Source organism: Microtus pennsylvanicus, chromosome 6 (assembly GCF_037038515.1).
Source record: "Microtus pennsylvanicus isolate mMicPen1 chromosome 6, mMicPen1.hap1, whole genome shotgun sequence".
NCBI classification, from domain to species: domain Eukaryota; kingdom Metazoa; phylum Chordata; class Mammalia; order Rodentia; family Cricetidae; genus Microtus; species Microtus pennsylvanicus.
Window position 1 is genome coordinate 1,616,288 of NC_134584.1, and position 22,620 is coordinate 1,638,907.

The 22,620-nt window shown below is 50.8% G+C and overlaps 1 protein-coding gene across 1 annotated transcript; it reads left to right on the forward strand.

Moving 5' to 3' along the window:
- Positions 1-14,252: 14,252 nt before the first annotated feature.
- On the forward strand, positions 14,253-20,912 carry Abhd17a (abhydrolase domain containing 17A, depalmitoylase). The gene is made up of 5 exons (XM_075975462.1): positions 14,253-14,403; positions 17,609-18,130; positions 18,815-19,009; positions 20,243-20,422; positions 20,500-20,912. Exons 2-5 carry the CDS (start codon positions 17,799-17,801, stop codon positions 20,723-20,725), a joined length of 933 nt encoding a protein of 310 aa, XP_075831577.1. The 5' UTR covers positions 14,253-14,403; positions 17,609-17,798; the 3' UTR covers positions 20,726-20,912.
- The last annotated feature ends 1,708 nt before the right edge of the window (positions 20,913-22,620 follow it).

Consider the following 22,620-nt stretch of genomic DNA (forward strand, 5'->3'; position numbering starts at 1 on the left):
CTTTAATCCCAGCACTCAGGAGGCAGAGGCAGGCAGATCTCAGTAGTTTGAGGCCAGCCTGGTCTACAAAAGTGTGATTCAAGGCTAGGGAGATAGCTCGGTGATTAGGAACACCAACTACTCTTCCAGACAAAGGTCCTGAGTTCAATTCCCAACAACCCAATGATGGTTCACAACCATCTCTAGTAGGAATTTCTGTCCTCTTCTGGTATGTAGGCATATAGAACATTCATATACATTAAATCAATCAATCAATCAGTCTTTAGCTGGGCGGTGGTGATGTACCTTTAATCTCAGCATTGGTGAGGCAGAGTCAGGCAGATCTCTGTGAGTTCAAGGCCAGCCTGGTCTACAGAGTGAGTTTCCAGGACAGGCTCCAAAGCTACAGAAAAATCCTGTCTCGAACCCCCCCTCCCCAAAAAGAATCCCCTACTTCCTGCCCGGCCTATACACTCCACAGAAACCATTCTCTGCCCCAGCCCCTTGAAATCAGCCATCATCTGGACACATCTGGGCATGCATTCGCCAAATACAGCTGTCTTCAAGGCACAGTCTCGGGCTGTGCAGTTGTGACACCCAAGATTTGGAACCTGCTTTGTAAATTGGGAAAGAAGCCTGGGCTGGCACCATTATGATCCCCGCGCTGAGGAGGCTGAGACGAGAAGACCACTACACGGTGACTAGCCTGGGTTGAGTAGCAACACTCTTGTAGCTGAGTGAGTAGAGGGCTTGCCTGGCATGTAGAAAGCCAGAGATCCTGCCCCCAGCACCATGCAAACCTGCAAGGCGCACCTGTTACCCCAGCACGGGGAAGCAGAGGCAGGAAGCAAGAAGTTTAGGCCATCCTTGGCTACATAGCTAGGTTGAGGTCAGCCTGGACTGCATGAGACTGTGTCTCAAAAAAAATTAAAAAGAACAGAAGATACTATGTGGTGTCATTACTTAAGCTTCAGGAAAAGAATCTCTGCAGTTTGACTACTCTCCATTAAGTCTGACAGGCATGGGGCCATCTGAGCAGGCTTGGCCCTAAGATCGGGTCCATCTTAGCAGTTTTGTGAATAGTACTTAATTCTGATTTTCTCCTTCCTTTTTTAAATTATATGTGTATAATGCACTTGTGCACCTTGCATGTGTGTGTGTACATGTACGCGGGTGTGCGCGCCTGTGCATGTGCATGCGCATGTGTGCACCATGCGTGTGTGCACGTGCGTGTGTTGCTTTCCGAGGCCTGAAGAGGGCCTCAGATCCCAGAGCTGCAGTTACAGGTGCTTGTGTCCTGTGGTGTTTGGAACTCAACCCAGGTCCTCTGAGAGGCGGCCCCTGCCAGTAACTGCTGAGCTGCCTCTCCAGCCTAGTTTTCTTTTCATTTTTTTTTAATTTTATCTAATTTTTTCTCTTTTTTAATATTTATTTATTTATTATGTATACAATATTCTGTCTGTGTGCATGTCTGCTGGCCAGAAGACGGCACCAGACCTCTTTACAGATGGTTGTGAGCCACCATGTGGTTGTCGGGAATTGAACTCAGGACCTCTGGAAGAGCAGGTAATGCTCTTAACCACTGAGCCATCTCTCCAGCCCCAGCCTAGTTTTCTTTGCTAATGGTTGGTTGGCTAGTTTTTTAAGACATTGTCTTCTTTGGGTTAAGGTAGCACAGAACTCTGGGCAGTGCCTGTCTCCTGAGTTCAAGTGCTGGAATGGATGTGTTAGCTGTCCTCCACAGCTTCCTTCCACATTAACACAACTAGCTTTTCCTTCCTGCTGGACTTAAAGGTGTTTGCCACCACCACCTGGCGAAATAGTGCGCTTGTATTACTTTGTGTGTGGGGTTTGCTCTGTGGGTGGGTGAATGCAGGTCAGACGCCAGCTTACAGGCTCTGTTCTGTGTTTTTCTCCACTCTGTGAGTCCTAGCGATTAAACTCAGCTCTTCAGGCTGGACAGCGCGCACCCGCTGCACCGGATCACCGGGTTGGACAGCGCGCACCTGCACCCGCTAAACCGGATCACCGGGTTTGACAGCGCGCACCTGCACCTGCCGCACTGGATCACCAGCCCCTGTGTTTTAATTTTTGATATATCTGTGTAGTACTGGCTGGCCTTGAACTCCTGGTGGTCCTCTCTTGCCTCTGCTTCCTTCCTAGGGTGTTGTTACAGAGGCTTACTGCAATGTCTGGCTACAACAATGGTTTTTTTTCTTTTACAGAGTGTCCTGGGGAATGTGGGCATCATTGTACAGAAGAGAGAGCAGGACAGACTTCAGTGAAGAACTGAGTCTTACTCCACCAACTAGAGTCCTGTCCTGGCCACTCTCACCCCCAGCCCGAGGGCTACCTTCACTCCCTATGATTTATCCCACATATAGCCTGGCTTTCTGGCTTAGCCAGCCCTGGCTTCTCACAGCCCTAAATTGGAATGGCCTGGAGGAAGTCCTGGGTTTGAAGGAAGGAGTCTATTCATGATATGGTGCTTAAAGGTGTGTGTCACCACACCCAGCTAAATGTAAACTTAAATATTGAAGTATTATTATTATTGATCTTGAAAAATAAAGAAAAAGGAAAAAATTACATTTACTTGTGTGTGTTTGCATCCTGCTACACCTGTGGAGGGCAGAGCACAGATCTGTGGGCTTGCTTCTTTCTACCCACCTTTCTGAGGGTTCTGGGGTTGAATTCAGGTCATGGTCAGGCTTAGTAGAAGTTGCTTCACTTGCTCAGCCACTTCCTGAGTCCCATCCATCTTTCCATGCAAGCATGTTAATGTGCAGGAATAGGAGACACCTTAGGGAAGGTCTTCCACCTTGTTTGAGACAGTATTTTCTTTGGCCTGGCGCTCAGCCGTCCACTAGGCCAGCTAGCCAACAAAGCACCCAGACCGGCCTGTCTCTGCCTCTCTAGCACTGGAATTACAATCCAGGAACCTGGCATTTTACATGGCTTTTGCAGACTTGAACTCGGGTCCTGGAACTTTTGTGGTAGTAAGCACTTGCCTCCTGTAGAAAGCTGCATGGAGCGCACCTGAGGGTACTGGCTCCCGCCCTCCGCAATCCCGAAAGTGAGGTGCTCTCTGTGATAATCAATGATCACGCAATGATCATCAGCTGCCTGCATATGCGTGAACCTATGGGCAGTGCCCACCTGGCAATATCCGGGTTTGGCAGCCTGTGCCTTTTTAAGGGCTAGGAGAGATTTGCCCAGAGAGAGAGAGAGGGAGAGAGAGAGAGAGGGAGAGGGAGAGAGAGAGAGAGAAGGAGAAGGAGAAGGAGAAGGAGAAGGAGAAGGAGAAAGATTGCTGTGAATAAAGCCCTGAATAAAACTGCAGTGAGAAGAGCTCTGAGTGTCGCATCACCCTTGCGGGTCGAGGGTGGCCGTGACAAGTGGTGGCCTCGTACGGGGAACCTCCAAACCTCTCTCCGTGGAGCCCAGAACTTGCTGCAGTCAGGGGGTGCACCGACAGTCCTCAGGTAAGGCTGGTTTTTTGTTCTCACCAATAGAAAAAGGGAGAGCAAGGTAGTAGAGCCACGACAGAGTGGACGGATTAAAAGTAAAATTGTAAGAATTTAACATTTGTTCAGATGGGCGCTTCACCTTCACATCCAATTTTTTTTTTTTTTTTGGTTTTTCGAGACAGGGTTTCTCTGTGGTTTTGGAGCCTGTCCTGGAACTAGCTCTTGTAGACCAGGCTGATCTCGAACTCACAGAGATCCGCCTGCCTCTGCCTCCCGAGTGCTGGGATTAAAGGCGTGAGCCACCACCGCCTGGCTCACATCCAATTTTTTTTAGCTCTTAAAGGAGTCAGGTCAGTTTGGAAGCTACTGTGGCGTTGCTTGAAAGACCAAAGGCATAATGAAGCAATAGAGAATAGCCAGACTGCCTTAGAGATTCAACAGAAGGAGAGATCTGAGAGAGCAGCCTCTAAAAAAGTTATGTTTGACACTGGGTCAGGTAAAGATACGAGGAAAAAGGACCCAGGAAAAGGAAAAACAGAATTATATTCTAGTATGTCAGACCTGGAGGAGTCGGATATTTCCACTCAGAGTCTGATGAGGAGGAGGAGGAGGAGGAAGAGGAGGGCTTTTATGTAGTCCCCCTAGAATCTGTCCATAAGATCAAGAGGAAAGAAAGGGAGGAACAGAAGCAAAAACAACTTGAAAGTACAAGAAGGAGTGTAACTCCTCCAGCCCCTCCTCAGTATCCTGGGGTCATGGGAGCAGAAGGAGGGACTTCTTTCAGCCCTGGAGTGTGGAGGGAAGTCAGAGCGGAGATGATGACCCAGAAAGGAGATAGAATGATAACTGCTTTCCCAGTGTTTCAAGATCAGCAAGGCAACAGATACCATGAGCCCTTAGATTTCAAAGTTATTAAAACGTTGGCAGAGTCTGTCCGGACCTATGGCGTTTCAGCCTCTTCTACAGTGGCTCAGGTGGAGGCTTTACATAGATACACTATGACCCCAGCTGATTAGATGAATCTTGCAAAGGCTTGCTTATCCCCTGGTCAATATTTGGATTGGAAAGCTTCTTTAATTGAATTTGCCAGGGGCTGGAGAGATGGCTCAGCGGTTAAGAGCATTGCCTGCTCTTCCAAAGGTCCTGAGGTCAATTCCCAGCAACCACATGGTGACTCACAACCATCTGTAATGGGGTCTGGTGCCCTCTTCTGGCCTGCAGGCATACACACAGACAGAATATTGTATACATAATAAATAAATATTTAAAAAAAAGAAAAAGAAAGAATTTGCCAATGGCCAGGCTGCGATAAATTTAGCAGCTGGAGGAGCTCAAGCAGCCTGGGATATGGATATGCTACTCGGACAAGGTAGATTTGCCAATCAGCAAAATGGATATTCTCCTCAGATGTATGAGCAAATTAACAATCTTGCTACTCGAGCCTGGAAGTCTTTACCCAATAGAGGGGAAGTAAGAGGTAATTTGACAAAGATTATCCAAGGACCTGCAGAGCCTTTTTCTGATTTTGTGGCTAGACTGGTGGAAGCGGCAGGAAAGATGTTTGGTGATCCTGACACCGCTATGCCATTAGTCAAGCAGTTAGCATATGAGCAATGTACTAAAGAATGCAGGGCAGCTATCACTCCTTACAAGAACAGAGGGTTGGAATATTGGATGAGAGCATGTAGAGAGCTAGGAGGTCCGTTAACCAATTCTGGGCTAGCTGCTGCTGTACTCCGGCTAAGTAAGAAAGGGGGAACTATGGGAGCTTGCTTTCATTGTGGCAAGCCAGGCCATGTAAGGCGTAACTGCCCTCAAGGAGGAAACACTCAGCAGGGACATGTCCAGGAAGCTGGAAATGGTCAATGCCCAATTCCAGGACTATGCCCCAGATGTAAAAAAGGAAGGCATTGGGCGATTGGGTGTAAGTCAGTAAAAGATATTAATGGACAACCTCTAATAAATGTTACTGTGCCAAAAAACGGACAGCGGGGCCCCCAGTCTCAGGGCCCCCAAATACATGGGGCAGTGGAGGATCAGAGCAGAGAAGGGAGTCACGAGCAGTGGCCAACCTTCAGACATCCCAAGGACCGCGGAGAGCTACTGCAGGTTCAGCAGGATTGGACCTTCGTGCCACCACCAGACTTTTATTGACACCTCAAATGGGGGTCCAAACTGTAGACTCTGACTTTCAGGGCCCCCTTCAGCCTGGCACGGTGGGTCTATTGATAGGGAGATCGTCTACCACCTTAAGAGGCTTACGAGTTCACCCAGGGATAATTGATCCAGACTATACAGGCATTGTTAAAATCATGGTTGAGTCGCATAAAGGCATTACCGTGATTTCCCCAGGTGATAGGATAGCTCAACTTATTATTTTGCCTAGTCTACATGACAAACATCCAGTTAAAGACATTGAAAGAGGAGATAAGGGATTAGGTTCATCAGGTACAGACTTAACATTTTTATCCTTGGATTTGGACCAAAGGCCTATTTTACAACTAACTGTTAATGGAGTCAAGATCACAGGCCTTTTGGATACAGGGGCAGATAAAAGTATCATAGCCAGTAAAGATTGGCCACGAGGATGTCCTATACAGACCTCATCACACACCTTACAAGGATTAGGATATGCAGGTGCTTCTAATATTAGTGCTAATTTATTAAATTGGCAGGATACAGAAGGCCACTCCGGAGTAATTCAACCTTATGTTCTTGAACTTCCAGTATCATTATGGGGAAGAGATCTCATGAAATCTATGGGTTTTAAATTAAGTAATGAATATTCAGAAAAAGCTCAAACCATTATGAAAAATATGGGCTGGCATCCGAATTGGGAAGGTATTTACAAGGACCGAAAGATCCGATAGTGGCAGAACTAAGAAAACCCAGACAAGGGATGGGTTTTTCTTAGGGGCCCTGGGGAAGGAATTCCCATTACTTGGAAAACAGAGGAGCCAGTGTGGGTTCCTCAGTGGCCTCTTTCCTCTGAGAAGCTCATAGCTGCCAATGATTTAATAATGGAACAGTTAACTCTGGGCCATATTAAACCATCCATTTCCCCCCGGAACACACCTATCTTTGTAATCAGGAAAAAATCGGGAAAGTGGCAACTATTACATGATTTGCGAGCTGTTAATAATCAAATGCAAGTCATGGGACCGGTGCAATACGGGTTGCCATTACTATCCTCTTTGCCTGCCTCCTGGCCTATTATTGTAATAGATATGAAAGATTGTTTTTTCTCCATTCCTTTGTTTGATAAAGACAGCCTTTACAGTTCCATCTCTTAATCATGAAGAACCAGACAAAAGATAGGAGTGGGTTGTCTTACCACAGGGAATGGCCAATAGTGCTACAATGTGTCAGCTGTATGTGGGAGAGGCTATTACACCCCTGAGAAAAAAATTTCCCACTCTAAGATACGTTCATTATATGGACGATATATTGCTGGCTGCTAAGAATGAACGAATGTTAGATCAGGCCTATTTGGAGCTTATTAAGCTACTTGAAAGGAGAGGGCTACATGTAGCCCCTGAAAAGGTACAAAAGGATAAAACTGTTAATTATTTAGGAGTAAGAGTTTGTGAGAAAAAGATCATCCCTCAAAAGATAGAGTTAAGGAAAGATAGTTTAAAAACGCTAAATGATTTTCAAAAGCTGTTAGGTGATATAAATTGGATTAGATGTTATTTGAAGTTACCAAACTATAAGTTAAAGCCTCTGTATAGTGTTTTAAATGGAGACTCCGCTTTGGATTCTCCAAGGCAATTGACTACTGAGGCACGAGAAGCATTAAAAAAGGTGGAAAACAGGTTACAAGATGCTTTCCTACAAAGGATACAAGAGGGTCAAGATATTGCTTTATGCATTCTTTCCTCATATTACCAGCCCACAGGACTCTTATGGCAGAGTGGGCCATTGTTTTGGATATATCCTAGAGTGGGCCATTGCTTTGGATCTATCCTAAGATATCTCCAGCTAAATCTCTTGAGCATTATCCTACTGCTGTAGCGACTTTGGCATTAACCGGAATTCAGCAGTGCCTACAATATTTTGGGGTTACCCCCGCAAACATTATAGTGCCTTATTCCAACCATCAAGTAAAGATTTTATGTGCTACCTGAGATGAGTGGGCCATCTTGCGTTGCTCCTATCCGGGGTCTATAGATTGCCACTATCCTAAACATTCATTGCTAACTTTCTTTAAGGAACACCCAGTGATATTTCCTAAAATTACTACTTTACAACCCATTCCAAGAGCCAGTGTTATTTTTACAGATAGATCTAAGACCGGTTGTGGCGCTTATATGGTAGATTCCTTGGAGCCTGTTATACATCAATTTTCTCCTGGAGCCCCCCAACAAGTTGAACTGGCAATTGTAATAGAAGTGTTTAAGGCCTGCCCTTTTGCATTCAATCTAATTTCAGATTCATGTTATGTTGTTAATGTCTTAAGATCCTTAGAGCCGGGCGGTGGTGGCGCACGCCTTTAATCCCAGCACTCGGGAGGCAGAGGCAGGTGGATCTCTGTGAGTTCGAGGCCAGCCTGGTCTACAAGAGCTAGTGCCAGGACAGGCTCCAAAGCTACAGAGAAACCCTGTCTCGGGAAAAAAAAAAGATCCTTAGAATGCGTGGGACCTATTAGGTCTTCCAGTCCCGTACATGTACTACTTGTACAATTACAGCTTTTACTCTGGCAGCAAAAAAATCCTTTTTTTGTACAACATATCCATGCACATACGGGATTACCAGGTCCTTTAGCTGAGGGCAATGACAAAGTAGATCGTTGTACCAGACAAGAATGGATATTTCTCGCCTCTGCTTTACAGAGAGCATATAATTTTTACAAGGAATTTCATGTTAATGCAAAAACCCTACAACAAAAATTTAATATCTCTCGTGCTGATGCACAGAAAGTGTTTGTAGACTGCCCACAATGTGTTGTTTATCATCATCCTCAAACCTTGGGAATCAATTCACGTGGAATACTACCTCTTAAAATTTGGCAAATGGATGTTACACATGTTTCAGAATTTGGTAAGCTGAAATATGTGCATGTTTCAGTTGATACATGTTCTGGCATTATTCATGCCACACCCATGACAGGTGAAAAGGCGACTCAGGTGGTTGCCCATTGTCTAGAAGCATGGGCAGCCTGGGGCAAGCCTCAACAATTAAAAACTGATAATGGTCCTGCTTATACTGGACAAAAATTCACCTCATTTTGTAAACGTATGGGTATTCAATTGACACATGGACTGCCATACAATCCACAAGGACAAGGCATTGTGGACCATGCCCATCGATCTCTAAAGGAGATACTTCAAAAACAAAAAGGGGGAATAGGCCATAAGCAAACCCCTAAGAATAGATTTTCCTTAGCCTTATTTACTTTAATTTTTTTTTTTTTAGTTTTTTCGAGACAGGGTTTCTCTGTAGCTTTGGAGCCTGTCCTGGCACTAGCTCTTGTAGACCAGGCTGGCCTCGAACTCACAGAGATCCACCTGCCTCTGCCTCCCGAGTGCTGGGATTAAAGGCGTGTGCGCCACCACCGCCAGGCCTACTTTAAATTTTTTAAACTTGGATAACTCCATTCAGTCTGCCACAGACAGGCATTCATGTCCCATGTCCGCCCAGTCCTCCAAAAGGAATGGTGAGCTGGAAGGATGCTTTGACAGGGGTCTGGCATGGACCCGATCCCATGCTGGCATGGGCACGAGGCGCTGTTTGTGTTTTTCCACAGGATCATTTGGACCCTATTTGGGTGCCAGAACGCCTGGTGAGGAAGGTGCAAGTGCAGACGGAAGCAGAAAAGGATGTTACTGTGCCTGTTCCTCACCCACTCAACGGAGAAAGTGATGGCGGAGCTGCGGTGGGGGATTCTGTCAGCCTTTCCCAAGCCGATGCCAGTTCTCCATGACCTGGATCATCATAGCCATGAATCATTTGAAGGAGTGGGTGGGAATAGGAGCCCTAACAGGCTTAATGGTGCTTGCCTCCCTGGTATGCCTATGGTGCATTTGTCACATAAGGGTTTCACCGCATCGCAATGCAGTTATGATCATTCAGGCCTTCACGGCTATTGAAGCAGGACAGTCCCCTCAAGCTTGGTTATCTATATTTGAGCACAGGATGCGAGTCTTGCACACTGCACTTGAGGTAAGCATACATCAGCCTCAAGAAGAGCAAGTCTGATTGCATGTGGGTTGGTGTCTAACTCCCACCTCTGTAAAAAGACACCGGACAGTGTCTCTGAGTGGATGATACCTGGACAAAAACTATTACATGTTCCATTTTTAACAGAGATCAGACCTCTACTCTTGCCTGGTGCTTTACAAAACAAAAGGGGGAACTGTAGAGAGCTGCGTGGAGTGCACCTGAGGGTACTGGCTCCCGCCCTCCGCAATCCCGAAAGCGAGTGCTCTCTGTGATAATCAATGATCACGCAATGATCATCAGCTGCCTGCATATGTGTGAACCTATGGGGCAGTGCCCACCTGGCAATATCCGGGTTTGGCAGCCTGTGCCTTTTTAAGGGCTGGGAGAGATTTGCCTAGAGAGAGAGAGAGAGAGAGAGAGAGAGAGAGAGAGAGAGAGAGAGAGAGAGAGGGAGAAGGAGAAGGAGAAGGAGAAGGAGAAGGAGAAGGAGAAGGAGAAGGAGAAAGATTGCTGTGAATAAAGCCCTGAATAAAACTGCATTGAGAAGAGCTCCGGGTGTCGCATCATCCTTGCGGGTTGAGGGTGGCCGTGACAGCCTCCCTGACCTTGTTTCTTTTAGACAGATTTTTTTATATTTATTTATTATGTATATAATATTCTGTCTACATGTATTCCTGCAGGCCAGAAGAGGGCACCAGATTTCATTAAGATGGATGTGAGCCACCATGTAGTTTCTGGGAATTGAACTCAGGACCTTTGAAACAGCAGGCAACGCTCTTAACCGCTGAGCCATCTCTCTAGCCCCTAGACAGAATTTTTCTGTGTAGCCCTGCCTGTTGTAGAATTAGCTGGCCTTGAACTCACAGAGATCTTCTTGTTTCTGCCTCCTGAGGGTGCTGGGATTAAAAGTCTGTACCACAACTACCAGGCAACATTTCATTTCTTTTTCTTTTTCTCTTTCTTTTTTTTGTGTGGGGGGGGGTATGTGCTTTGAGACAGGGTTTCTCTGTAGCTTTGGAGCCTGTTCTAGAACTAGCTCTTATAGACCAGGCTGGCCTTGAACTCCCAGGGATCCATCCGCCTCTGTTGGGATTAAAGGCGTGGACCACCACCACCTGGCTGCAAGAGTTCATTTCTTTTGTATGTGCATGCCTGCTGCGGTGTGGCAACCAGAGTGCAATTTGCAGGAACCATTCCTTTCTTTCTTCTGTATGGGTCCCAGGGCTGGAACTCGGGCCCCCAGACTTGTCAGCTACTACTGAGCCATCTTGCTGGCCCATGCACTGTTGGGGAATAGTATTTCCAGGTGTGTGACTTTTGTTCACATTGTATTTGTTTAAGTCTGAAGTTGTGGTATGGTGCCCATTTAAAATACCTGTTGGTTCTAATAAAGAAATGAACGGCCAATAGCAAGGCAGGAACAAGGACAGGAAGGGCTGGCAGGAAGAGAGGATAAATAGAAGGAAAACCAAGGCAGAGGAGAGCAAGGAGTCAACGAGAGAACAAGGACAAGGGGACACCAGGGGCCAGCCACCCAGCTTCACTGCAAGCCACGGAGAAAAAAAGGTAAAGAAAGGTAATACAGCCAGGCGGTGGTGGCACACGCCTTTAATCCCAGCATTCGGGAGGCAGAGGCAGGCGGATCTCTGTGAGTTCGAGGTCAGCCTGGTCTACAGGAGCTAGTTCCAGGACAGAAAACAAAAAGAAAGGTAATACAGAAATAGAGAATGAAAAAAGCCCAGAGGGAAAAGGGAGTTGGAATAATTTAGGTTAAGAAAAGCAGGCAACCCAGCACCCACGGCTGTCCCTCCAGGTACCAGTAAAAATTTAAAAAAAAAAAAGAAAAAAGAAAAGCAGGCAAGAAACAAGTCAAGCTAAGCCTGGGCTTTTATAAGTAATAATAAGTAAGCCTCTGTGTGATTTATTTGGGAACTGGGTTGATGTAGGTGGGTCATCTGTCTGTTGCTTTCATTGGTTAATTAATAAAGAAACTGCTTGGCCTTTGATAGGACAGCAGCTTAGATAGGCGGAGTAAACAGAACTGAATCCTGGGAGGAAGAAGGCAGTGAGCCAGACGCCATGCCTCTCCTCTCCAGGCACACGCCATAGCTCTCCTCTCCGAGATGGATGCAGGTTAAAATCTTTCCGGTAAGCCACCACCTTGTGGTGCTACACAGATTAATAGAAATGGGTTAATCAAGATGTGAGAGTTAGCCAGTAAGAGGCTGGAATTTATGGGCCAAGCAGTGTTTAAAAGAATACAGTTTACGTGTAATTATTTCGGGTAAAGCTAGCCTTGCGGAGCTGGGCAGGAATGCAGCCCACCACTCCTCCTTCTACACTGGGTGGTGGGCCCTCCAAAAAGTCAAAGGGGTAAAATGTCACAAAACAATGTGCTATATTTCATAGAGTATTAAATACAAAGCTAGGTGTGGAGACAAGTTCTCGAATGCTAACATCCAATAGGCATCGATTTCTAGGCCAACTCTGAATACAGAGGAGACCTTGTCTTTAGACACAAGAAAGAGCCAGGTGTGGTGACACACGCCTTTAATCCCAGCACTAGGAAAGCAGAGCCAGGTGGATCTGTGAGTTTGAGGCCAGCCTGGTCTACACAGCAGGACCCTGTCTTAGAGTCCTTGCCCAGCATAAAGCTCTGGGTTGTAGCTCTCAGGAACCTGACTTAGTGACACAATGTTGTTTTCCCAGCGTTTGGGAGGCTGAGGCAGGGGGATCAGGGATACAGTACAGCCTTCATTCCTTATCAAGTTTAAGAACAGGCCAGTTTGGGCTGCATGACACTCTTGCCGCAAAAGAGAAGGTAGGGGTGGGGGAATGAATGAGGATATAGTAAAACTGGGTGTGGTGACACATGCCTAATCCCACAGTCTCATGGAAGTCACTCTGGGTCCCCTCACCTCCCTGGAAAAGACTTTCACTCAGCTTGTCATGGTAGCTCCTGTCTGTCAGTCTAGCAGGACTGCTAAATTCAGGGGCCCAACCTGAGCTACATAAGGATTCCCCAGTGACCTGGCCTACAGATCAAGATGCTGTCTCAAAAAACAAAGGAGGAGGCTAGAGGGATGACGCCGTGGTTAAGAGCATTTACTGTGCTGTGTAAGACCCAGGTTTGGTTCCCAGATGCCACACAGTGGCTCACGACCATCCTGACTATCAGTAACTCCAGATCCAGGGAATTTAACCTCTTCTCCTTGGGCACAAGGCACACATGTGATGTACATACGTATATGCAGCCAAATACTCATACATACAAAATAAGAAAATAGAGTTTGGCGGTGGTGGTGCACGCCTTTAATCCCAGCACGCAGGAGGCAGGCAGATCTGTGTGAGTCCAAGGCTAGCATGGTCCACAGAGTAAGTTCCATGTCAGCCAGGGCTACATAGAGAGACTCTGAGTCAAAAATGAATAAAAATAAAACAAAAAGAAAAAGTGGGCCATTGAGATGGTTCATTGGATATAAGCTTTTTTGCCACTAAGCCTGAATACCTGAGTTCAGTCCCTGTTACTTAAATCAGAATCAACTCTCACAAGCCGTTTTCTGACCAGGAGATTTATGGCACAATAATGTATACGTACAGACAAATAAACCAAGTAAAAAAAAATTTGGGAGAGGGGCAGGAGAGATGGCTCAGAGGTTAAGAGCTCTTGCGGAGGTCCTAAATTCAATTCCCAGCAACCACATGGTGGCTCACAGCCATCTGTAATGAGATCTGGTGCCCCCTTCTGGCCAGCAAGCATACATACAGATAGAACATTGTATACATAATAAATAAATAAAACTTTTTTAAAAATTGTGAAAGAGAATCTTTTCTTTAATGTAAAGTTGTTTTGTCTGCTTGTGGTTTCTTTTTTTTTTCTTTTTTTTGGTTTTTCGAGACAGGGTTTCTCAGTGGCTTTGGAGCCTGTCCTGGAACTAGCTCTGTAGACCAGGCTGGTCTCGAACTCACAGAGATCCGCCTGCCTCTGCCTCCCGAGTGCTGGGATTAAAGGCGTGCACCACCATCGCCCGACTGCTTGTGGTTTCTATAGTTTGTCTGGTGACTGAAAAGCCAGGAGTGAGCGTGGGCATCCCCTAGAACTGGAATTACCTTGTGGGTGCTAGGAATCGAACTCTGGTCTTTTGTAAAAGCAGCCAGTGTTCTTAAACGCTGAACCACCCCTCCAGATTCTGTCTCTAGACCCTGAGAGAGAATGATTTGATCTATCTGCCTCTCCAGGAATGCGGAAAGAATGATTTAAAAAACCAACAGGGGATGCAGACTCCGCCCACTGCACCAAGTTTTGCTCCCCGCTTAAGCCCCGCCTCTAGGCAGATCTGCTCCACTCCAGTGAGCCACACCCTACCAAGGCCACGCCTCTCGACCCTTCGGGTCCGCCCACATTTCAGGCCCCGCCCCCAAGCCGCCAGGTGCCTCTTCGGTGGTGACCACGCCCCCGCCCAATCAGGCCCCGCCTTCTACACAGGACTTAATCCGGCTCCTCCCGCCCGTGGCCCCGCCTCCAGAATTTGCACCTCCCACCCAATCCACCCAATCCGCTTCTGGTCTCTTTGCCACGCCCCCATAAACACTCCTGCCTTGCGCTGTCCCCCTTCCACCACTCGCGTCACTTCCGGGGCGTGTTAGGTCGAGGCTCACTTCCGCCCGCGGCGGAGCGGCGGTGGTGGCGGCGCAAGAACCCCAGTCGCGGTCCCGAGGGACAGACAGACGGACGCAGGGGCGGGCAGCCGGGAGCCATGGAGTGCGGCCCCGGAGCCGGCGGACGCGGGCGGCGGTGAGTGTGGGCGTGCGGCGGCGGCAATTCGCGGAGCGGGGCCGAGGCGAGCGGGGGCCCTGCGTCCTAGACACCTCTGCGTCCTCCGAGGATGGCAGCACGACAGCACGATCAGCGTACCCACCCTGTCCCTCGAGTCCCTCTGTCCCCGGGCAGCGATCCTAGAGCAACCGTTTAACCTCCTCAGGACGCGGCTCTGCTCCAAGAAACGCCCGGGCCCAGCCGCCGACCCTGAGCCAGCTCCGGAACCTGCCCTTATCCCACACCACCTCCGCCTGCATCTCCCTGCTGACACTCCCCGTCCACCTCTGCCCCATGTCTGGTCTCTTCCTGACAGCTGGGGCCTACATCAGACTTCCCTTATGCAGCCCAGGACTCCAGGTTTTCCCCTCACCCCCACGGTCAAGTCCTCATCCTGCAACAGAGCCCAAAGGTGCAGCTGAGCCGTCCCTGCTACCCCGGGAACCCTCTTTCACCGCCGGGGTTTACCTTTTCAATCCTGTGTCTCTTGACTGTTTCCCTTTTCTCATGGTGCGCCCACGCAGAGGCCAGAGGATAGCTTTCTGGAGTGAGTCGGCTCCCACTCTGTGGGTCCCCATGATACAGCTCTGATCTTCAGCCTTGGTAGCAAGTGCCTTTACCTGCTGCTCCACTTCCCTCAGCCCGTCGACATTCTTGCAGTTTTTGGCTTGCGCTGCTTCTAGGGGGGTTGCCTCCCTAGCCTGACTGGCTGGGTCAGGCATGCCGGTGCAGGCAGGCATATGTAGGTCGTCCTAAAGCCCTTACTTACTTACTTACTTACTTACTGGCTGCGGGTAACACCGGGGCCAGGTTTTATGTTTGTGATCACAGTACCTGGGATTTTGAGTGGCACTGAGTGAAATATCTTGGCTTGCGCTCCCCAGCGGCACCCATCTGTGAATAAGGTCCCACATGCTGTCTGTCCCCTCTATTATAACATTGGCAGATGTTGGAGGCTTATGTCTTTCTCCTACAACTTCCTTATTTTCTCTGGCTGCGCAACACATGGTTGTTGAGTGAGGTAGGTGCTTATTGGTCTTGCTGGCCCCCTCCGCATGGAGTGTCTTGCAGGGTGGAGATCTGGTTAACTGTAGAAGAGTGACCATGTGGAGGGCTCAGGAGGGAGACTGAGGCCTACCATTGTTTGACTTGTCTACAAGTGTGCTGCAAGATGACACCCCAGAGGTTGCACCCGGATAAACTGTACCTAGGGATGTTGTTTGTGAACAGGGAGGAGGACACCCCTAAAGGGAGGTCACTTGATGGGTGTGTGCATCAGAAGGAGCAGCCTGGCAAAGGATGATGGGGACTGAGCTGTGACCCAGGCAAGGAGGCTAGAGTGCAGTAGGGGAAAGGTGGGCTGGCAGGTGGAGCCATTGGAGCGGACTGGAGGGCAGTGTTCGTGGTAGCACCCACTTTTCTGGTCTTGGTAGTAGGGCCTTGTTTCACATTGTTCTTCTCCAGCATGGTCAGGGCTTCTTTCTCCCTGGGCTGCAGATCCTTCCAAACTCTGGAACCACGGGGGTTACAGGGTATTCCCTGATGAGGCCTGGATTATAAAGGACTATAAAGCTGTGGGTGTTTGGGGCAGGATCATTGCCTTCTAGGGCTGCTCTGGGCTCTTCAGTGTCCTGGACAGAGTCCCCAGTCTCCACCCATTCCTTGCTAGGAGTGTTTCTGGTTATAGATGTGTAGGCATGGCCTCTTAATCTCTTAGAGACAGCCTCACCTGCATCTGAGAATTGCCACATGGGAGCTGGGGACTTGTTTTTTTTCTTCCCAAGACTGGATTTCTGTTTAGTTCTGACTGTCCTGGAACTCTGTGGACCGGGCTGGCTTAGAACTCACAGGTCTGCCTGCTTCTGCCTCCCTAAAGGCGTGCGCCACGGCAGCCTGCTGGGAACTGGGGATTTTTTAACACATCTTTGTCCCTGCTCTGGCTCTTCTCTCTTCTCTTTGTATGCTCCTGCACTGGCATGGACTGGGACTTCTACCCAGCCCCAGGCTGCACACTTCAGGTACACAGGGAGCAGAGATGTGTCTGTGAGCCCACAGCTGCCTGAGTGTTATGTGTTCATCTGTCCTGTGGGTTTATATGCTGTGACCTAAAACCCATGGATATCCTCTTGTTAAAGTTGAACTGTGATGTCTCCTGCTTCCTCCCTGGCAGTGAGAGATGGTAGGCATGATTAGTGGCGGACTATTCTGGAAAGGTCTTTGTTTGTCTGTTGGGCAGCTCTGCACACAGTGGTCATGGCTTTGGTGTCAGCTGCTTATTTCAGGGTGTCCTGCAGAAATGGAGCATCTGAGTTTCCCCTGGAGTCAGGCCCTGTCCCCTCTCTAACTCCCACCTGTCACTCTGAGGCACATTAGTAGTTGCAAGGATCGCAGACCCAGGAGGTTGGGTGACTCAACCCTGAGGCTGCTGCTGCAGGAGGCCTCAGCTGCCCTGACCCCAGGGAGACCCACCTGGCTTCAAGCACCGGGACAAACCATTTTCCCAGCCAATGGGGCCCTGCCTCTGAGACGCATCCTGTCCTTGTTCCTGGTCTTTGTGTCTGTTTCCTCCCCTGGGTTCTGTCTCTATGCTCCAAGGCCCTGTGGCGTCCCCTCCCTCCTCCCCCTGCATGGGAGCCTTTGGGTCTCCTCTCAAGCCCCAGGCTGGGCTGCCTCCTCACCTGTTCCTGGAGGATAGAAATCTGTAAAGGACTGAGGGGTGGGGCTGGAAAGCTGGCTCAGCGATGAAGAGCACTGACTGCTTTTTCAGAGAGAGGTCCAGGGTTCAATTTCCAGCACCCACATGGCACCTCACAGCTGTCTGCAACTCCAGTTCCAGGGAACTGGACACCATGACAAAACACCAGCGTACATAAAATAAAAATAAAGAAAGAAAGAAAGAAAGAAAGAAAGAAAGAAAAGGACTGAGGGAGACTATGCTAGGCAGGAAGACAGTCCGGACATAGGCCATGGGGTAGTGGAATGGCAGAGGCTGGGGACATACACCGCAGAGTTGTGCATCAGAGGCCAGGAGAGGCTGCGGGGTGAGCTAGGGCTGTGGGCAGACCAAGAGGAACAAGCTAGCCCGTGGATATGGGGACACGCCTTCCTCTTTGCCTGGCACGGTCTAGCACCTAGTTCCACCCTAGCTTCCTAGAGGGAACCCACATCTTGGTGTCCCCTACAGGGTGTCCCACTGTACGACATGGAGACCTGTGGCTGCGAGGCTCCCGGGGGCTCACCTTGGACCGCGATGGGGCCGGGCTGCGGCCTCCTAACCGGACTGAGGTGTGCGGCCCGCGAGCCTGGCCGCCCGCTGCCCGCGTCTCGGAGCACCCCTGCCCCTCCCCTGGCCCGGCGCGGGCCCGGTGCCCGCCATGAACGGCCTGTCGGTGAGCGAGCTCTGTTGCCTCTTCTGCTGCCCGCCCTGCCCGGGCCGCATCGCCGCCAAGCTCGCCTTCCTGCCTCCTGAGCCCACCTACTCGCTGGTACCTGAACCCGAGCCGGGTCCCGGCGGGGCTGGCGCTGCCCCCTTGGGTCCCCAGCGGACCTCAGCGGCCACCCCCGGGCGCTGGAAGATCCACCTCACTGAGCGCGCTGACTTCCAGTACGGCCAGCGAGAGCTGGACACCATCGAGGTTTTCCTGACCAAGAGCGCGCGCGCCAACCGCATCGCCTGCATGTATGTGCGCTGCGTACCTAGTGCCAGGTGAGCCGAGGGGTCTCAGGGCTCTCCCCGGGGGTGCATGCCCATCTTACCCCTCTTGTAAAGGACAGAAGAGCCTGCTCTTGGGTTCATGCTTTCTGGTCCCCAGCAGAGGGTGAGGTGTGTGTCAGGGGGTGACATCTCAGCTGGAGTCTGAAGTCCAAAGGGCAAGTCCTTTACTGAGGAGCCGGGCAGGTGCTTCAGGAAACTTCAGGGGCAGGGCCACCCAGGTGCATGGCCTTGACCTGGTGCAGGCCTGTTTTGTTATAGTCCTGTCAGGGTTGGGCAGAGGCCAATTGGGAACAGGATGGCCCTTAAGAGTTGGCTAGTGGCCAGGGTTGGGTCCCTGTCCTCCCCTAGCAAGACTGTGCACTCGTGGAGTGCATGGGAACAGGCTCTTCCTTGGTGCAGTTTCCAACACCGTGGAGTGTACATGCCACTAGGGATACGGCCATCGCCCTCCTGTTAAAGATTGAACTCATTGTGGGTCCCTCTGTGTTCCCTGTAGATGGGCAGCCTAAGGCCCGCTGGCTGATGACACCAGGGATGCAGGATTAACTGTTCCCACCCAATACTGCCTCCATTCTGGGAGTCTAGCAGCTGAGCAGATGGGACAGTGAGTGCTGTCGGCTACCAGCACAGATGGTCAGCCTGTCTGTGCCCATGCCCCTCTTCCCCGACCACCAGGTACACAGTTCTCTTCTCGCATGGCAATGCAGTGGACCTGGGCCAGATGTGCAGCTTCTATGTTGGCTTGGGCACACGCATCGGCTGCAACATCTTCTCCTATGACTACTCTGGCTACGGGATCAGCTCTGGCCGGCCCTCAGAGAAGAACCTCTATGCCGACATTGATGCGGCCTGGCAGGCCCTTCGTACCAGGTGAGGGCTCTGGCCCCTTGGGGCAGGGGTGGGACCAGCGGGATAGGCACCTGTGGCCCAGAAGACAGCTTCCTTGATCCTTGCTGTCCACTGGGTCCAGGAGATGGCTGTTGAGGGACCTGGTAGCCCAAGGGCTAGGAGACCTTAGGACTCCGTGTTGTCAGCTCAGCTCGTTCTGGGGCAGCTGGACCAGAGGGTGCCCAGGTGGCAGCAGTCACAGGTTTAGACTGCCAGCCTGCACTCCAGACCTTTAGTCTCTGCTCCTCTGTCACACCGTACATCCCAGTCACCCCAGTCTCACCCCCCTCACGAAGGCTCCTTTTTCTCCGTCACCGAGCAGAGCCCTTGCAGGGGGTTAGAAGAGGCTAGTCGTCTCTAGTTCTGGAGGTCCCATGTGGTACTGGGATTCTGACAGCCCTGGGGAAGTGGGGACCCTGGTTGCCCTGGAGATAGTAGGTGTCACTGGGCTGGCTTCCCCCTGTGGACACCATCCAGCCTGGAAAGTGCTCCGTGTGTTCTTAGCTCTCTCCATTTGCCCCACCATGGCACTGGCTTTCAGGGGCCTCTGCCAGCACCATAGCTAAGCCTCAGGGGAGGTGGGGTGACTTCTGGAGGGGCTGCCCCCCATGATGAGGGGAGCTTAGGCCTGAGCTGTGCCTAGTGCTGTGCAGGCAGAGCTGGGGGCTTGGTCAGCACACATGGGCAGTATAGGTTGCCCCCAGGTGGTCCAGCTCCTGCCTGGGATCAGGGGAGGGGCCTGTGGACAGACAGGTGGGAATTCTGACAGGGGCAGCAGTCTGGGCGGCACTAGGCCAGCTCAGCCAGGATAAGTGACCACAGCAACCTGCGGGGGTAGGAGGGGCCACAGGGTAGCTGGGAATGGACTGGCTCCCAGGACCTCCGCAGCCGCACTGCCTGTGTTGTGCAAGCTTCTATTTTGGCAGCAGGGAACTCAGGGGACCCTAAACTGGGCCGAGCCATCCGGGGACACAGTCTTATATATTCCCAGAACCCAAGCTTGTGGAGAATCAGCGATGGGAAGAGACAGACCCGCTTTCTCTCTGGGGTCAGGAGGGAACCAGAACTTTGGGTCTGGACTCTTAGGTCCCCAGCCTGCTCACTCAGGCACTGTCAAAGGGGCTGTGGGAAAAGCCAGGGAGCTGCGGCTTGGCAGGGCCCTGGGAGCTGCCCTCCTCCAGGCCTCCTGCTGACCCTACCGCTGCTGTCGGTCAGGTACGGCATCAGCCCGGACAGCATCATCCTGTATGGCCAGAGCATCGGCACGGTGCCCACGGTGGACCTGGCGTCACGCTATGAGTGCGCTGCAGTGGTCCTGCACTCACCTCTCACCTCGGGCATGCGGGTGGCCTTCCCTGATACCAAGAAGACCTACTGCTTTGATGCTTTCCCTAAGTGAGCATGGCAAGTGGGTCCTGGGGGCGGGGTCTGGGGTCTGGGGGCGGGTCCAGCCTGACCATTTTCTCTCTCAGCATCGAGAAGGTGTCGAAGATCACATCACCGGTGCTCATCATCCACGGCACGGAGGATGAGGTGATCGACTTCTCACACGGGCTGGCACTGTATGAGCGCTGCCCAAAGGCCGTGGAACCACTGTGGGTAGAGGGCGCCGGGCACAACGACATTGAGCTCTACAGTCAGTACCTGGAGCGCCTGCGCCGCTTCATCTCCCAGGAGCTGCCCAGCCAACGCACCTAGCCAAGCCGCAGGGACCTCAGCAGCACACGGGCCTCCTGCCGGGGCTGCATGTGACCCGGCGCTCAGGACCCTTCCCAGTACCCCACAGGCCACGAGCCATGTGCAGGTGAAGGAGGTCCCTCTTTTCCTCGTGGATGCAAAGAGAAGGAAAGAGGGAAACTAATTAAAGGTTTAAGATTTTAGGGTTGCCCTGGCTTCTTCATGGCTCCAGTGCGCCTTCCTGGGGCTGGGAGATCGCAATGACCAGACGGGTGCTGGGCTGTTAGGAAATTGTCAGGTCCTTTCTGCTAGCCTGCACCCGGACTGAAGGGCAGCGCCTTGCTCTGCAGGAGTCCCCACCCCCACTGTGGACAGAGCATAAGCTCCTACTTCAGATGCGGAGATGACAGGCCCAGTAGACCCCGGGGCCGGGCCATGTACTGTGCCAAAGAAGCTGAGGTGATTGCCTCAGGACTGCAGGGCAGCCCTAGCTAGGGACTCTTCGAGCAGTAGGGTCCCTTGGGGAAGGAAGGGCTTGTCTGCAGGAGGCCAGCACTCTGAACTGACTCCTGATGCTGCAAGGTACATTTGGGGGCTGGAATATGTGGGGTGTGGCTGTAGCAGAAGTGACATTTGGTTTTCACTCCCAAGTCCATGACCCTTGAAAGCCTCCCCAAATCGGAGTGGAGCATCCCTGACTGCCTAGCCACTCCTCTCCGACCTCAGGTTACCCACGCCCTTACCAGATCCCTGTCTGCAGTCCAACCGACTACCTCCTCCCCATTACCTGCTGCAGAGTTGTGTCTCTCCCGCTTCTTCCCTTCCATCCCCCTGAAATGCTGAATTGAGAACCCAGGCTGCCCCAGGACTAAGTCTCCTGTGACCCTGGCACAGCTGGGGAAAAAGCAGCTGCCCCGAGCCCAGAATGCACACAGTTAGCAAGCCTCGTCCCCAGCTGCTCATCCTGGAATCAGACTGAGGCAGGAGGATTGCCACCAATATTGAGGGAAGCACAGGACAGAGCGAGTGAGACCTTCTCAAGCCCAGCTTTTGCTGGCCACAAAGTCTGGTTTCCTGGGTACTGGAACCAGGTTCTTCCTGTGGGGGAGAACATTCCACCTGCTGAGCTGTGGCCCCAACCCTCTTTCTGCTTTTTGAGTCATGGTCTTACTCTGTAGCTCACTGTGATCTTGAACTGACCCCGAGGCCTGCCACACTTGGATTCTGGTGCAGGCACACCAGAAGAGAACTCCTCACAGCCCCCCCTTTTGTTTTGAGTCAGAATCTCTGTTTTTAGCCTGGCAGACTGAAATTTGCCATGTAACTGGCCTCCAACGAGAGGCAGCCCCACGACCTCCATCTCCCCCCTGCTGGAGTGAGACCTGATGAGCCAGCATAGGAGCCAGAGCCAGTGCAAACAACCAGCCAGGCTGGGGCTTGGTGGCACGCACCTTTAATCCCAGCACTCTGGAGGCAGAGGCAGGTGGATCTCTGTGAGTTCGAGTCCAGCCTGGTCTACAGAGCTAGTTCCAGGACAGCCAGGGCTACACAGAGAAACCCTGTCTCAAATGAATAAACAACAAAAAAACCCCACATTTATTTGGGGTGAGGCACATGTGCCCCAGCATGTGCAGAGGTCAGAGGTCAACTGTCAGGAATCAGTTCTCACCATGTGGAGTTTTGAAGGCAAGTGTCTACTCACTGAGCCATCTGGCTGGCCCTCCAGCCAGCTTTTAAATACGCTGTTTTGTAATAGCCATCTCTGTCACTATAGTTATTTAAAAGTTGGATAAATGTACATTTATTATAAAGATGTATATTTAAATAGTCTGTATTTTACGGCCTTTTTCTACCCAGTTGGTTTTGTTGTTTGCTAAAGCATCTGATACGTTAAGGAAACTGGGGGCTGGAGAGAA